Source organism: Agelaius phoeniceus, chromosome 3, assembly GCF_051311805.1.
Source record: "Agelaius phoeniceus isolate bAgePho1 chromosome 3, bAgePho1.hap1, whole genome shotgun sequence".
Lineage (NCBI taxonomy): Eukaryota > Metazoa > Chordata > Aves > Passeriformes > Icteridae > Agelaius > Agelaius phoeniceus.
Genome location: NC_135267.1, coordinates 114,508,739 through 114,525,352, shown reverse-complemented (window position 1 = coordinate 114,525,352; position 16,614 = coordinate 114,508,739). Strand labels below are relative to the sequence as shown.

The 16,614-nt window shown below is 38.3% G+C and overlaps 1 protein-coding gene across 11 annotated transcripts in view; it reads left to right on the top strand.

Annotated features, from left to right (window-relative positions):
• USP34 (ubiquitin specific peptidase 34) overlaps positions 1-16,614 on the top strand; it is a 118,517-nt gene that overhangs the window by 54,164 nt on the left and 47,739 nt on the right. For 10 of the 11 annotated variants that reach the window (XM_077176269.1, XM_077176271.1, XM_077176263.1 and 7 more), the window contains exons 17-35: positions 1,218-1,333; positions 1,417-1,544; positions 2,776-2,865; positions 3,325-3,420; positions 4,503-4,585; positions 5,157-5,311; positions 6,188-6,301; positions 6,965-7,064; positions 7,238-7,397; positions 7,848-7,974; positions 8,069-8,216; positions 9,869-9,969; positions 10,755-10,964; positions 11,613-11,738; positions 12,473-12,595; positions 12,712-12,795; positions 13,120-13,206; positions 14,888-15,088; positions 16,426-16,508. In XM_077176269.1, the coding sequence (XP_077032384.1) occupies positions 1,218-1,333; positions 1,417-1,544; positions 2,776-2,865; positions 3,325-3,420; positions 4,503-4,585; positions 5,157-5,311; positions 6,188-6,301; positions 6,965-7,064; positions 7,238-7,397; positions 7,848-7,974; positions 8,069-8,216; positions 9,869-9,969; positions 10,755-10,964; positions 11,613-11,738; positions 12,473-12,595; positions 12,712-12,795; positions 13,120-13,206; positions 14,888-15,088; positions 16,426-16,508 (2,332 nt within the window). The remainder of the gene's footprint in view (positions 1-1,217; positions 1,334-1,416; positions 1,545-2,775; positions 2,866-3,324; positions 3,421-4,502; positions 4,586-5,156; positions 5,312-6,187; positions 6,302-6,964; positions 7,065-7,237; positions 7,398-7,847; positions 7,975-8,068; positions 8,217-9,868; positions 9,970-10,754; positions 10,965-11,612; positions 11,739-12,472; positions 12,596-12,711; positions 12,796-13,119; positions 13,207-14,887; positions 15,089-16,425; positions 16,509-16,614) is intronic. The other variant, XM_077176264.1, reaches the window with a different exon arrangement.

Here is a 16,614-nt window from a genome sequence, read left to right as displayed (position 1 = left end):
CTAGAGAAGATAATTCTGGAAAAATGACTTAAAATATGACCTGATACTTTTGGGACCTTGCTGTAAAGGGCATTTTATGCTATTTCATCTTGCACTGCCAAATCTTCTGCTTTACTTCAGGGTGCAATTTAAAATGCTCCTCAAACACTTCTCAAGAATTATGTAATCTTTCCATATGCTATTTTGGCAGCTTTATTTTCTCTTTTACCCTGTTTTTAAACATAATGGAGAGCAGGGTTGCTGAAGGGTTCCTGTTTTTCTTCACTGGCTACAAGAACAAAGTTTGCTCTCATCCAGCAGACAGCAAACCCAGTGCTGTTTACATATTTCCCTGAAGTAATTGAATGAAAAGTTTTTATGATAAATTTTAGCCTGACATTGACAATTTGGATTTTTTTTCCCTAGAGTTGAATAAACTATTAAAAACTTTATAAATCTATAAATCAGCATATTTTTTTCAATATTTTCCACAGATACTATTTGTCTAACTGAAGATTGAAATTACTGGTTGAGCATGAGGCCTTCAGTGCATTTTATTTTTGACACCCCTAGTTTTGCATGTGCAAATAATTACAGTGTTCTGTGTGCAGTCTGAATTTTCTACTTGACTTTGCTGTTCCATGGAAATGGTATTAAATAGCAAATCAATGAATGGTGCCAGCTGTGGGCACAGAGAGGAAAGAAAATGTCTATCAGTGTTTATGAAAAACATGATGAGTTTCTAAAACCCTGCACTTTGATGTTGTAGCACGTGGAAAAATGCTGTTTGTTTTCCCTGGTTTTTAGTTGGATGAAGGGAATCCTGTAGTAGGAGGGGAATTTATTGAAATGTGCTCCTTCCCTGCATTCCAGCCCTAGTGGTTATGGAGATAACTCCCTTTGGACCACAGCAACACAGAAAGGCTTAAGAAATATATTAATTACAGTATGAATTAAATGAAAAAGCAATTGCATCTGCAGTTCTTCGGTGCTGTTTGTAATTGCACTTTGCCATTTGCCAAAAGCAGTGTAAATATTGGCCCAACTGCCCTGTTGGCTTCTGGGATGGTCTTTTAAGAACCCATATGTGAAAAAAGGCTGCAATTACGGGGTTGCTGCACTTTGAAATAGTCCAAGTTAACAAATCAAATGTGTTGTTGTTTGTGCACTTAGGGAATAATGTTCAATTCAGATGGTTCCTTCTGTTTGTTCACTAATGCTCTTTATATTTTCTGCAGGCCCAGCAGTTCACAAACATCAGTACAACAGCAATGCAGTGACAGACATTAATTTGGATAATGTTTGTAAGAAGGGAAATACCTTGCTCTGGGATCTGGTCCAGGATGAAGATGCAGTGAGTCAAATACCAGAAAACACTTTTTAAAGAAAGAAAATAAATACAAAATATTCATTGACCTTTCTTTCTGCTTGCTGTAGATTCATCTCTCTGAAGGGTTAATAAATGAGGCAGAGAAGCTGCTCTGTTCTTTAGTGTGCTGGTTCACTGACAGACAGATTCGAATGAGATTTATTGAAGGCTGCTTAGAAAATTTAGCAAACAACAGGTAACTTCAACCACAAATTATCTGTTTTCTAAGTATCTTATTTTTGCAACATACCAGAAATCCAAGTTGGCTGTAATGGTTATTTTATTTTACAGGAAGACAATTTAAACTAAGCAAAAGCAGAAGAATAAAAATAGTTTCCAAAGTGTTGTAGATGTTTTTGATGCTCCTTTTCTTTTTGTTTTGGTGTCCTGAATTTCTCATTTTGTTGCATTTGTCTGTTCTGCCTTGTGCCAGAGGTTATTGCTTTCCTGCCTTTGGTAAAATCAGGTCTGCACCTCAGTCAGTCAGGGGCCTTGGCCTGAGCATTTTATACTGAATATTCAGGTTTTACACACAGGTGGCTGAGGAACAGGCAAGTCTGTTAGGGGGTTTGGTTTCTGTGAGGAAGGAGCACCTTGACCTCAAAGAACTTGTTTTAATGCCAGCCAAAGCTGTGAGATTGTACTGGTGAAAGTGGAATTTGTTTTCATGGTACAGATGACTGCTAGACATCACCTGCTGTGTTATGGTGTTACCTTTTTGCTGAGAACTTGTGAGAGGAGGTACAAGCATGCTGAGAGATTATTCTCAGCTCTGTGTCCAAGGAGTTGCATGTAAAGAAATAGGAGTAAGTGTAGTTCAGGTTCAGCAAACTTCTTGGTTGACTTGATGGGAGATTTCACAAGCACAAGGACATGAGCCTGTTGGAGCACCTCCAGAGAAGCTGATGAGAGGGATGGAGCCCCTCTCCTGTGAGAGAATTGGGATTGTTCAGCCTGGAAAAGAGAAGGCTTCACTCCCTAATTGTGGCCTTCAGTTCCTGAGGGGACCTGGGAGAGACTTTTTACAGCAGCCTGGAGTGGCAGGACAAGGGGCAATGGCTTCAAAATGAAAGAAAGTAGGTTTAGATTAGATAGGAGGAAAAAAATGGTTGATTGTGAGGGTGTTGAGGCCCTGGCAGAGGTTGCCCAGAGAAGCTGTGGCTACCCCATCCCTGGAAGTGTCCAAGGCCATGTTGGACAGGGCTTGGAGCACCCTGGGATGGTGGAAGGTGTCCCTGCCCCCATGGCAGGAGGTGGAATGAGGTGACTTTTAAAGTTCCTTCCAACCCAGATCACTCTGTGATTTATGATTTACAGCACTTTCCTTTAGTTGGTTTGCTCACAGAAGTGGAGCTTCTCAAAGGAATTTTTCAGTGAATTATTTCAGTTTTGTGACAGTCACATCTTGCCATCATTTTTCTCCTTAGATCTGTAGTGGTTTCACTTCGTCTTCTTCCCAAGCTGTTTGGAACATTCCAGCAATTTGGGAGCAGCTATGATACCCATTGGATCACAATGTAAGTAGGCCCCTGTCCCAACAATTTAGGGGGCTCTTTGGTGTATAAAGCCCTGTGAAAGGTGAAGATAATACAGAGTTCAGCATTCCTGAGCAGAACTCATGCCTGGTGTAGCTGTAGAGAACAGACTGACAGAACTGCTGATAAGGGGACAGTGATAATCAGCAATTTTCCTTGGCCTTTTTGATGTGACATTTAAACATAGGCCCAGTTCTGTGCTAGACCTTTTCTGAATTAGGGCCTTTAGGAACAGTTTTCATGGGCTCCACAGGGAGTGTTCTGTCAGTCCTACAGCTGAAAATAGCATTAGGAAACCTTAAGGATTGCAAGGAAGAAGAGAGTACAGTACTGGGAAATGCTCCTGAGATGGAAAAATGAATGTTATGTGTGTACCATTTTCCTGTAACAGCTGTCTGCTTCTTGGGGCTTTTCTCATCTTTTTCCTTTGAATTGCCACAGGTGGGCAGAAAAAGAACTGAACATGATGAAACTTTTCTTTGATAATTTGGTACACTACATCCAGGCAGTCAGGGAGGGACGGCACAAACATGCACTGTAAGTACCCAGCTGACTGGAGTGCTTGGTGTTTTATGGGTTTTGCCAGTGTTGCTGCTCATGTGTTCTTGTAAGTAAAGACTTTCTCTAAGGAGATTTCCTGACTTTTACAAAACTCTGTAAAAACATTTTAAATAGCTCCTTTTCCTTAAAAAACCAACTCTTGTGTCATTTTTTGTTAGAAGTCACATTGAATATTTGTGTGCAAATAAAACATGAAGGTTTTGATATCTAAGTTAATTTAAAGTGATTTTGTATACTAGAACTATTCAAATGTTTTAGTTTTAAAATTTGCCATTAGCCATTGCATGATTTTTTTTGTTGGAATACATCCATCTGCACTTTGTAATCTGTGTGATTAAAATCAGGTGTATATAAACAAGCAATGCAATTTCCAGCTCCCCAGTCCCAGAGGAACAGACTGTTCATGTTTTGACAGATGTCAAAGTCAATATGGGCATCCACATCTGAAAAATGTTGCTATTTATGGGTCCAATTTAACTTCAAATCTAACTTCACCCTTTATATTAGATGTTGCTTAAGTGAGGAATTACTTAGGAGGGTGGGATCCTTTAAATTCAGGTAAAATGAGAAATTGTTCTGCTCCTTTTACCATCAAGCTTTTACTGCATAAATAGAAATTAAGTCAATGTTTTTATGTAAGTTATGAAAATATTTTCATAAAGAATATGTATCATTTGGAATTGGAAATTTAGAGTAGAAATATCAGCATTTTACAGCTTAGGGGGAAAAATAAGGTAGATCTTGCAAGGTGACAAAATGATACACTTGAATGGAACTGTAAGACAAAAAAACCCCACTCCTATCCCCCTCCTCAATTCCCAAGGAAAAAAAGGATTTTTTTCTAGTGACAGCTGTTGTGTCATTCTGCTGTTTGGGGTGGTTCTGAAGCATCTTCAGCTGGGGTTTGGGCCATACTCTGAACTAGAAATTCAGAAAGAAAGAAAGAAGTGTAAGAAACAATCATTTATGCTTTCAAGAGGCACAAGGATGAGTAGGAAAGAAGTTACAGCAATAAACAACGAAACAAACTTCCATTTTTTGTCCAAATTTTCATTTAGATACAGCCACAGTGCAGAGGTTCAGGTTCGTCTCCAGTTCCTGACATGTGTGTTTTCTACTCTGGGATCCCCAGATCATTTCAGTGAGTATTTCAGGTTATCTTACCACAAAACCACCCAGAGTAAGGCAAAAATACTTCTTAGCAATCCATGTCAGCTTAATATGTTAGTTTAAACATACAATTTAGAATAATCCCTGAGACAGTTTCAAAAGAAGGAAAATTTTCTGGCAAAGGCACAGAACCAATGTTGGAGTTCAAATTCTGTTGCAGTTCTGTAAAAACAAATTTTCATATTCTCTGTGCTGCAGTTTTTCTAAATAATAGGATTGTAGTAATTACTAAAGGAGGATAATACATTATGTATTTATGGTACGTAATGGTTTGTGTCCATAATGAGATCTTTTACTGGAGTACTGTATTCCAAAAAGAAATAATTCTTCATATTTTAATACTGTCAGAAATTAATTTTCCTTATGAAGAATGAAATGACACTTTTTACAATTAATATTTGGATGGTCTCACTATAGATAGTCAAATTGTCATTTATGTGTTATGACCTGACAGAAATACTCTGATTTTTCTGCGTGTTCTTGGGTTTTATGAAATATTTGGTGTTCTAAAAGAGTAGTTAAAAATACTTGCCCAATTGTAGGGTTGAGTTTAGAACAAGTGGACATCCTGTGGCACTGCTTAGTAGAAGATTCTGAATGTTATGATGATGCACTTCACTGGTTCTTGAATCAAGTACGGAGCAAGGACCAGCACGCCATGGGTATGGAGACGTACAAGCATCTTTTTTTGGAAAAGGTATGTGCACAGTTAATTGCAGCCTCATCATTCCAATAATGAAGAGAATGTTTCATTCCATTTCAACACTGTTTATTGCATTTAAAATTGTCTCTATGGAAATCATCTCTTCAGTAGTCCAGGAGGGCCCTGCTTGTCATGGAAAGGTTTTCCTGTGCTTGGAGAGAGGAAGGAAATGGATTAGTGGGAATTCTTTTCACAGTACAATTTACCTGAGTGCTTCTTTACAAATAGCCCACGTGTTCTGTCTGCAGCTGTGTAGCACTTTATTTTAATTTGGAGAAGAATCTTCACAAAACTATAGTCTGCTTTATGCTGTACAGCTCCACCTGACTGAAAAATGGACTTTTCTTTTTCAGAGGGGCCTATAAATATCAGCAGTACAGCCACTGAAAAGACAAACATGCAGAGCTTTCTCCAGGGGGTTCAATTCCATCCATCTATTTTGACAGATGGCATTACAAAATGGAGAGATTGTGCAAAAATTAATGTAGTCCAGTTCTTTCCCAAGATTGCACAGGTTTTTGTCTGGTTTTTTGCACATGTATAAGTTTTCTGGATGGATGTCACATATGCTAACAAGTGCTCCTGGCTGATGATAAGTTAAGCAGTTGATGTTAAAATGAAATAACTCTTTTTCCTCTGCATTGTTACAGTTCAAATCAGTGGTGAAGTGAACTGTTCAAGCCAATTATAGTTGATTTCTTTATTCTATCTAAAACTCAGAGTATGATCTTTTTCAAGAGCAAGTCTATTTGATCTACTACATTTGAGTGGGATTAATAATAGCAGTGATTAGTAATAACAGTGCTAGTGCAATAAATACCCTGCAATTGCTCTGTGCTCCAGCAGTGACATCTTTTTGCATTTGTTTAGATGCCCCAGCTGAAACCTGAAACCATCAGCATGACTGGCCTGAACCTCTTCCAGCATCTGTGTAACTTGGCTCGGCTGGCCACGAGTGCCTACGATGGGGGCTCCAACTCCGAGGTGAGCCTGCCTCTGGCCCTTGCTTCTCTTCTCTCTGCCACCTGGGCATTTTGTCTCTCAGTGCAAAGACAGGAAATCACCAAAACCTGATACCTGTTGCCTGCATCTCTTGGTGCAGTTTATCATATTTTATCATAACTGAGCTATAGCCACTGCTGAGTTTAAAAACCATGTTTGTAACATTTACTTATCTAGTGAAGAAGAGTCAGATGACATTCTGTTAGTCATACTTAAATCTGACTAGAAATGTGTTGTAAAATGTTATGTATTATATACTTTAGAAGCTTTCAATCCAGAGCAATTACTTCATAAATAAAATTATATTTAGAATATGTTCTCCAAATTGATTTGAGGCATTTTTTTTTCTTGCAATGAACATTGATTGTAGTTGTGGTTTTAAGCTTCATTTGGAAGTTCTCCTGTTTGTCAAAAATGAAATTTCACTATTTTGAATTTCAACCAGTCCTCCTCATGTGTGACTTTGAAACTGTTTCTGAGAAATTGAGAGTTCTGTAGTAATTGGTGTTGCAGTGATGACAGTGCAAACAGTGGAGAAAATGAGATATTGTTATGATTGAGTCAAGAGGTAAAAAGAATGTCTCAGATCAGAAAATCTTCACTCCCAGTAAATTAATGAGGTTTTGTTTCCCTTTTGCCCAACAGCTGTGTGGCATGGACCAGTTCTGGGGCATTGCTCTAAGGGCCCAGTCTGGAGATGTCAGTCGAGCAGCCATCCAGTACATCAACTCCTACTACATCAACGGTATCCACGTCCATTTTCATCCTTTTTTGGCTGTTTGAAATGCTTTAAAGAATACCCAGCACTATCCTTTTATTCTTCTTTTATATTTTATTCTTCATCCTTTTATTATTCTTAGTATTAAAATGCGTTGTTCCAAAGCTGTGCTTATAAATTGACTTGAACTGGTATTGCAGGTAAAACTGGTCTGGAAAAAGAGCAGGAATTTATTAGCAAGTGCATGGAGAGTCTGATGATAGCTTCGAGTAACCTGGAGCAAGACTCTCATTCAAGTCTGACCATTATTGAAAGAGGGCTCTTAATGCTGAAAACACACCTGGAGGCTTTTAGGAGAAGGTAAAAAACTCTACTGATCTATTTGGATGCAGAATTTATTTCTATTCCTCTTACCATAATGTTGAGTGTGTTAAGAGTGATTATTAATTTAAGGAATGGTTTCATTGTGTAAAGGAAAGGCAGTAGGGAATAATTGTGAAAGGTAATAAATAAAGTTTAAACAGTTACCAGAGCTGGCCCTTGTTCTTGTATAAAAATGTGTGGATGTGTTTGTGTTTCCCCGTCCCTCACCAAAGAAACTTCTTAAAAGTTATTTTAATTTTATTTCAAACACAGCGAGGCTGTCAATAACTTCCTCTTCCCAAAAAAATAAATCAAAACAGCATTTGCAGATTTTGTCTATCAAAACAGCATTTGCAGGTTTTGTCTTTCTTTCATTGTTCAGCAAACATTTGGATTAAACAGGCTTTGACAAAACCACTTTTTCCGTGTTTTTCCCTGCTTCCTAAGGTTTGCATATCACCTGAGGCAGTGGCAGATTGAAGGCACTGGCATCAGCAGTCACTTGAAAGCCCTGAGTGACAAACAGTCTCTACCTCTAAGGATTGTCTGTCAGCCAGCTGGCCTTCCTGACAAGGTGGGTGAAAATCCCTTTCCAGGCACAGCCTCCCTGCCCAGTGCTCCTAATCCCACAGCTCTCCTGGGAAAATAAACCCCCTGTTTCCTTTCAGATGACCATAGAAATGTACCCTAGTGATCAGGTGGCTGATCTGCGAGCAGAAGTCACCCACTGGTATGAAAATCTGCAGAAGGAGCAGATCAACCAGCAAGCACAGCTGCAGGAGTTTGGCCAAAGCAGTCGCAAAGGGGATTTCCCTGGTGAGCTCTTCCTGCCTGGAGCTTTTGCCTTTACAGCTTAAAAATGCCTCAGCTAAGCAAGCATTGTGATTTATTTTCTTAAGCTGTAGTTCAGATTAGTATCACCCTCTCTTCTAATTAATAGTGTTGTTTTTAAGCCCTGCCATTTATTTGAAATAGCAAAGAAATTGTAAATCCTTTAAGTCCTTGAATCTGTCTAAATTCCCTGTTCCAATAGATTTTCCCCCACGTTAGTTTGCTTCTTGTTGTTTGAAATGATGTTATTTTCTGTAAACTGGAGAGTCTGTTGCACACAACCTGATAAAATTTTACATTTCAATTTTACATTTCAATTTTACATTTACATGTATATCTTATGCTGTATTTCATCTGATTCATACACTTCTGTCTCTGCCATTGAGTCAGAGTTTGAAGCCCCAATTCAAATCCATAATTTATGCTCTGTATGGATGTATTTCAGTCAGGTGGAAGATTTTCCTTACTCCTGCAATTGCTTTTTAATTTATGGCCATCCAGTAGCAGAAATGATTCTTCATCCTGCTTTGAGGCTGCTAATTTGGAATGTCACCTTGCTTTGTACAGTGAATATGCATCCTCTTGTTGTTCCCTCTTTGTGTTTGTGAGTGAATGAAAACCCTGCTTTATCCTTCAGGAGGGTATTCTATTCCTGATATTAAATATTACAGCATTCTTAGCACTTATTGCTGTTCAAAGTGTTTTCTGAATTTTCTTCGTTTTCTTGGTTTTTCTTTCTCATTATAAGCATGAGTTAGCGTGTAATGAACAATTATCTGAACAAATTCTGTTCATGAACAGCTCTTTCCAACACCACCATTAGTATATGTTTAAACATGATGGAAACTTGCTCTTCACAGTTTAACAACTTCTAAAAAAACTGTTTTAATGAGACACAATGTAAGTAAACCAGACTGAAATTTGGACACATTAATTGCCTCCTTTGTAGAATCCTTTTCCAGCCACTCAGCAGAAGCAGTTTTAGTAAAGAAACTGTCTTGTTTTCCACCACATAGTAGTAAATATTTATTTTTGTTGTAACTGGCATTTTAGAAACACGTGGTCACACTGGGCAAAGTGTGCTTGTTAGGAGAGAGGCTTGGTTGTCTGCACCAAATGGGATTTAATTCTTTATTTTTTAATTGTTCGGGTTTCTTGTTCAGTGTTGAGTTCTTTGCAGGGTGTTCTCAGTTTTCCCCTTCTGAAGTGGGTGTGACTTCTTTGGTTCCAACTTACATTTAAGTAAGATTAATCAATGCTTCTCTGACTTGGCCACAAGTGTGGGGTACAGGGGCATTTTGTTGATGATCACAATCATTTTCCATTATCCTTCAGTGGCACAGTATCATTTACTACAAAATATGGAAGGCATGTTTGAATTTGTATTATAAACATTTTTAACTACCAACTTGGGTGACCTGGTATTGCAAAGGTTATTTGTGAATACAAATGTAAGTAAAGTAAATTTATGCAAGTAAATTTAGTTTGTTTATACAAGTTTAAATTAGTTTAACGTAATAACCACTTTTCTTAAGGAAATGGCATCAAGATTTTGCCTCTGCTGAGGGGTGTACTATCAAAGCTGTGAAACTGAATCTATGAATCCAGGATTTTGCTGAAATAGGCTTTTATCCTAGGTGGCCTCATGGGACCTGTGAGAATGATTTCATCTGGGCACGAGCTGACAACTGACTATGATGAGAAAACTCTGCACGAGCTGGGCTTCAAGGACATGCAGGTACTGCCAGCATGGGAGCAGGGGCCAAGGCTTGGCTCTGCTCTTCTGCAGCTGATTCTGCACCTGGGCTGGCTGGGAGCAACCCCTGGGGGATGCCAGCTCAGGACTGGAGTCTCCCCAGCTGCAGGGGCAGAATCAGGAGTGTGCTTGATGCTTTGTGAGGGCTGCCCTAGAGCAGAGGCTGGACAGAGCTAAAGAATAAAGCAGGGATTTATTAAAAGGATCTCCTCCATGGATCCACCTTGGGCAGCACAAGAGCCCAGCCAGGCCTCACCCAGGATGAACCAAAATGGTCACAAAATGCACAACCGGCCACGGGGTCTCTCAGTTTATCAGGGTTTATCAGTTTTGCTCCATTTGCATTTTGGAGTGAATTGTCCAATTACAGCTCCAGCCCATCAAGTCTCACCCTTCTTGTTCTTTCTCTTCATTCTGCCATTATGCTCCTGGGCCTGAGATTGGGATCATTTGTCCTTGGTTCCCAGCTAGAGAAGGAATTGTTTTGTCTCCCTACTCTGTGAAGAGAGCTCACCATCCCCTAAAATGAAGCTCAGACCCACACACTAAAGCAGCACAGAATCTAAAAAACTTAAAAGCTAAACCTGAGGCATCAAGTGCAGCTACACCATGAATGCCTCAAGTGAAAGCAATGCCTTGCTGAAAATGCTGCAAAGCCGGGATTTGACTACAAAACCAAGAATTGTCTTTAATTTTTGAATTCTGAGCCTTGTGCAAACATTGCATGCTTGTCATAAAGCTCCCTCTGCTCGCTGTGTCTGCTGCAGATGGTGTTTGTGTCCCTCGGTGCCCCCAGGAGGGAGCGCAAGGGTGAAGGTGTCCAGCTGCCAGCCTCCTGCCTGCCTCCTCCTCAGAAGGACAACATTCCAATGCTCTTACTGCTGCAAGAACCTCACCTCACCACCCTCTTTGATTTGTTAGAGATGCTGGCCTCTTTTAAGCCTCCTTCTGGAGAAGTGGCTATGGAAGACAGTGAGGTAATTCACAGTGATTCTATTAGAACAGTTGCATTGAAGTCTTATTTCATTGGATCTGGTTTTCCTGTGTAGCCTATTTTTCTCTACTCTGTTCAGTTGCTACAGATGTTTTTTGCCTGCTCATTCACGTGGTAAAATCTTCATTATTCTCCTTTTTTCTTAGCAATAATATTGCTAAGATATTGCTAATATTTTCTTAGCAATAATAGAACATTTGAATGTTGTAAATACTGTAGAAGCTATAAAAGCAATTCTTAAGAAAAAATATTGATTATTTAAGTTGACGTGGTGACTCATAATGGCAATTGGCTTGAGGAAAGGTTTGTAAAGTTTTATTGAAAAACCCTAGCTTGATCTTCTATGCCATCATTAGCTTGAGGGAAATTAAATCATATATTGTACATTTGAACCTGTAATTTATTTATAAGTTTTATCTGCATTTAAATATTTCAAAATATGTGGTATGATTTAAAGATCATGTAACTTAATTTCTTGCAAGTTGAGACCTCAGTTATCAGATCCTAATTATGGATTTAGTTATTGGATAGGAAACAGGTTCTTAATTACAAAGAAATAGGTTTTTGGGCTTTGAAATGTCTTTTTCTCAAAGAAGTTCACAGTAAGAATGGTTATGGTTTGGTTTGTCAGAGTGCAAGGTGTGAAGAGCTCCATCTCCATGCAGAGAACTTATCCAGACGTGTCTGGGAACTGTTAATGCTCCTACCAACGTGCCCTAATATGCTGCAGGCATTCCAGAATATTTCTGATGAGCAGGTGAACAAAGCTTTACATGTTTATCTTTATGATACTTGAATTTTTTAGCATCCAGTGTTTTAGTTGGAATTTCCCCAAATAGGAATGTTACATAGTAAATCTGTTAAGTGTCCTGAGACAGGAGTAAACCTAATAAATCTAAAACTAAACAGAGATGTCAGCTTAGCTCCCAAAGTTCGTTTTTATCATTTATTTTCAAAGTTTATTTTATAAATTAAAAGAAATTTAATCAGTACTAATGATCACAATCTTTTCACTTGGATGGAAAGAGCAGTTTCTTCAGTTCAGCCTGGCTTTAACACTGTGGCTGTTGTGGTAGTGATTCTTCTGTACTCTACTCCCTCAGCTCATAGCATGGGTTGATTTCTACAGATAAAAATATTTTTCAGCCTCTTTAAAAGTGGTTGAAATTGCATCCTAACAGATTGTAGATATTACAGCTTTTTATGCATGCATGCATCAAAATGCTGGTGGCACTTACAGTGTGATGTTTGCTTTCCTCTAATGTAAAATTATGTGTATTTCAGCATATAATAATGTTGCCTTTTCATTGTTCAGATTGTTAATCATGTATAGAAATCTGCTTGAAATTGTCTCATTTCAGATAACGGAGGAAATTAAACCCCAAATAATCTGTGCGTGCCACTTGAAAAATCCTCTCCCTGAACTTTTAGATAGATGAGCATTACCTATAATTGTATTAATGATTTTCTATCTTTTTTTCATCTTTCAAGGGTAATGATGGCTTTAGCTGGAAGGACCTCCTGCGAATAAAAAGTGCCCATAAACTTTTGTATGCCCTGGAGATCATTGAAGCTCTGGGGAAGCCCAACAGGAGGATAAGACGGGAATCTACGGTAATTTCCTTGCACAGAATCTTGATGTTTCTCTGAACCAAAGCATAGATTGAGGATTTATTTTAGAATATTACAGTTCTTGAGCTGCTTTTACCGTTAATTTTGTTTATCTTTAGGGAAGTTACAGTGATCTTTACCCAGACTCAGATGATTCAAGTGAAGATCAAATAGAAAACAGTAAAAACACCTGGAGCTGCAAGGTTTGTTTTTCCTACAGTATTCCATGATACCTAAGAGAATTTTTCAAGAGAAATATAAAATAAAAACCCATTTAAAACATTCTCTGTCATAAAATCATTTCTCTCAAGTTTAAGGATAACATTTGCAAGTTTTTCTGTGTTATCAGGCTTGTAAATTTGTGGTAGCCACGTACCATTATTTCATTTGTTTTCATAAAATATCCAGCTGAATAGTTAATAATTTATTTATTTATTCATTTGTAAAGCTTAGGTTGGTGTCTAACTGATCTTAGTGGTATTTCTGTATCTGCTTTTCCTCACATTGATTCCATCATATGCTTACAGTTTGTTGCTGCTGGAGGGCTCCAACAGTTACTGGAAATTTTCAATTCTGGAATCCTAGAGCCTAAGGAGCAGGAATCATGGACTGTGGTAGGTGTTCACTCTGCCTTTGTTTCCAGAGGAACATTCCTGGTATTTGTAAGGACTTTTAATGCCTTGAGCCTTTGTTACAGTTATTTTTCTGTTGTGAAATGATCCCTTCTGTGATTGAAACCACCAGATTCTATGGAGTAGCATCTTTTTTTTGAATATTTTATATTCCTGGAAGAGCTTATTTAAAAAAAGAAAGTATACATATATTTCTGCTTTTTTATGTTTTAAAACCACCCTTCTTGGTTTTCTATGGATTTTGGGGAGGGTTGTCTGGTCTTAAAATTGTAGAACTTAAAATTGTAGCTCATGGAACCTTAGAGGGGAAAAAATCTGGGTCCCTTCCTCAGGAATGATTGCAACTACATTGGTGTTACTATAACAGATCATACTTCTTTAAAGAAACCAAAAGTAGCCAAACAAGAATGGAATATTTATTTATTTTTGCTATTTTTTCTGCTTATTTTAGGAAAGGTTGTTATTTGGAGAATTATTTATGACAGTCTATTAGTAGCGAATTATTTATCACAGTCTATTAGCAGTAATCTGTTAATTATCTTTCCCTTGTCTAAGAGGCCAAGAAATACCATTTTCCCTTGCTGTCAGTGTGACAATTAGCATAGTGGCTGTGGTGCTAATAAAGAACTTGTCAATAATGCACATCTTCTATAAGAATGACTAATAATCACCTTTTTCATTATTATTCTATCATTAGTTTGTGCTACATTCAAGTTACTTCTATAGTTTTTTCTCCTTTATACCTTGCTGAGGTTTTCAGTTGCAAATTCCATCGCAGGCATTGAATTATTTATAAAATCAATCCCTCAAAATTGAAGATTTCTCTTGTATTTGTGGAGTTCCCTGACAAAGGGAGGAATGATGAATCTGACTCCATGTTTTTAGAAGGCTAAATTATTATTTTATTATATTATATTAAAGAATACTAAACTAAATTATACTAAAGAATACAGAAAGGATACAGACAGAAGGCTAAAAGATAATAATGAAAACTGGTGACTCCTTCCAGAGTCCCAACACAGCCTGACCGTGATTGGGCATTTGTCACGGACATATTTTATAAAAAATCCTTTTGCTAGCTAGGATTTTTCTCCTGAGAAGCTGAGAAGCCTCAGAGGCAAAGAAAACCAATAATTATCTGCTGCTGTGGAATGCAGCAGGTGCATCTTTGATTGGTGCATGTTGGTTGTTTCTAATCGATGGCCAATCACAGTCAGCTGGCTCGGACTCTCTCAGAGGCACCAGCTTCTGTTATCATTCCTTTCTATTCCTTGCAAGTCTTCTGATGAAATCCTTTCTTCTGTTCTTTTAGTAGTTTTAGTATATCATTTTCTTTTCATATAATATATATTATAAAGAATAAATCAGCCTTCTGAAACATGGAGTCAAGATTCTCATCTCTTCCCTTGTCCTAGGAGCCCTGTGAACACCACCACAGTCATTAAGTCAAAACAATTCACATGAGCCCAATGAAACAACCACCTGTTGGACAAACAATCTCCAAACCACATTCCAAAGCAGCAAAACACAGGAGGAGCAAATGAGATAATATTGTTTTCCTTTTTCTCTGAGGCTTCTCAGCTTCCCGGGAGAAGAATCCTGGGCAAGGGAATTTCTCCAGAAAATGTGACAGTGACAGATTTCTTTTCCTTCCCCTTCCCAGTGGCAGCTGGACTGTCTTGCTTGCTTGCTGAAGCTGATCTGCCAGTTTGCAGTGGACCCCTCAGATCTGGATCTGGCTTACCATGATGTCTTTGCCTGGTCTGGGGTGGCAGAGAGCCACAGGAAAAGGACGTGGCCGGGCAAGTCCAGGAAAACCACGAGTGACCACGTCAAGGGCCTTCATATCCCCAGGCTGACAGAGGTAGGAGACACACAGAGGTTCTAGGAGCTCTAGGAAACATCTCCTTTGCTAAAAGAGTTAAATGTGAAGTCCTTATTTTAGTACTAAAATCATGGAATGGAAAAGTCTGTAGTACTAATTGATCTCAGTAATATAATTGATCTCTTGCTTGTTCTCTAGAAAAGTATTTGAATATCTGTAAGCCTGGCAACCAAAAGATGGTTTTTGGTGGTTGATGAACACATTAATTGGGAATTCAGAATCCAGTGCTTTGTCCCTGTTTCTTAGATTTTATTTCCTGAATTGATCAGTCCTTTTTTACAGTAGCATATTATTATTAACCTGTGTTTATAACATGAGCTGCCCTTGTCCTCGCTAAATCCATGTTGGATTCCTTCAGGAAACACTGAAATAACTTTATTAGGGATATCTGAGGGAGTGTGAACTTACCTGCAGCTGTAAACCTTCCTGCCAGATTCCTGCATGCTGGTTTCCTAAGGCAGGCTGAGCACATGGGATATTTTGGCATCAGGGGAACATTCAGTGTAAATTGACTTTCTTGGGCACAGGACCAGCTGTGACTGCCAAAAAGTGCAAGTCTGAGCTCTGAGCTGGAGCCAAACTTCCCCTTTGTTATACCTGGAAAGACCTGAACTATTCTATAAATATCAGCCTTTTTTGACAAAACAAATCCCTAAATCACCAGGGCTACTGTCATACAGGGAACTTAGCACATGTGTTAAATTTTTGAACATGTAAATGGTGCTGTTGCTTTCTCTTACTGGTTTTAAATTTTTAGTTGTCAATTGATTAGTAGTTTTGATTGCTGTAGATTTGATATTTTTTAAGATTTTCTTCACGCTTGCATTTTAAAATTCTGTGTAGTCTGTCAGATTGGCTCAAGATGAATATTTTAAGAGAGTGGTTAGTCAGTAAAATGTGTTGATCAGAGAGGTAGGCAAAATTTAAGTGCCCAACCTCATCTTCAGCCCTGTCTCCTCAAACCTAAGGTTTTTAAAAGGCTGTGAGTAGTTTATGCTTTAAGAAAATACCATGTTTTTACTAAAAGGATTGAATAAATGGTTGATTTTCCTATTCAGTTGAATTGTCTTCTTTAGAAAATGAAATTTTAGCATCTAGACCTAGTCAGTGAAACGTGGGATTTTAGCTCTGCTTTAATAAAGCCAGTAAATTGTTAACTGTGAAGATGCTGTGATTTGCCTTTGGCCCTTCCTCCTCTGCACAGGTGGGTTTATTTAGATTCACACAGTGTGTATAATTAAAAAACAGATCAAAAACTTGTTGTTATATTAACTTGTTTTTTTTTTTTTTTTTTCTTTCGACTTCAATTTTTAAAGGTGTTTCTTGTACTTGTCCAGGGAACCAGTTTGATTCAGCGACTTATGTCAGTTGCTTATACATATGACAACTTGGCACCTAGGTACAAATCTTCTTCTTTTTGTGATAAAGCTGATGAGTGTGCGCATTTCCATCGCTGCTTTCCTGCAGGACCCGCCCCGGGGCTCTCCCAGCTCTGCTCCCTCTGC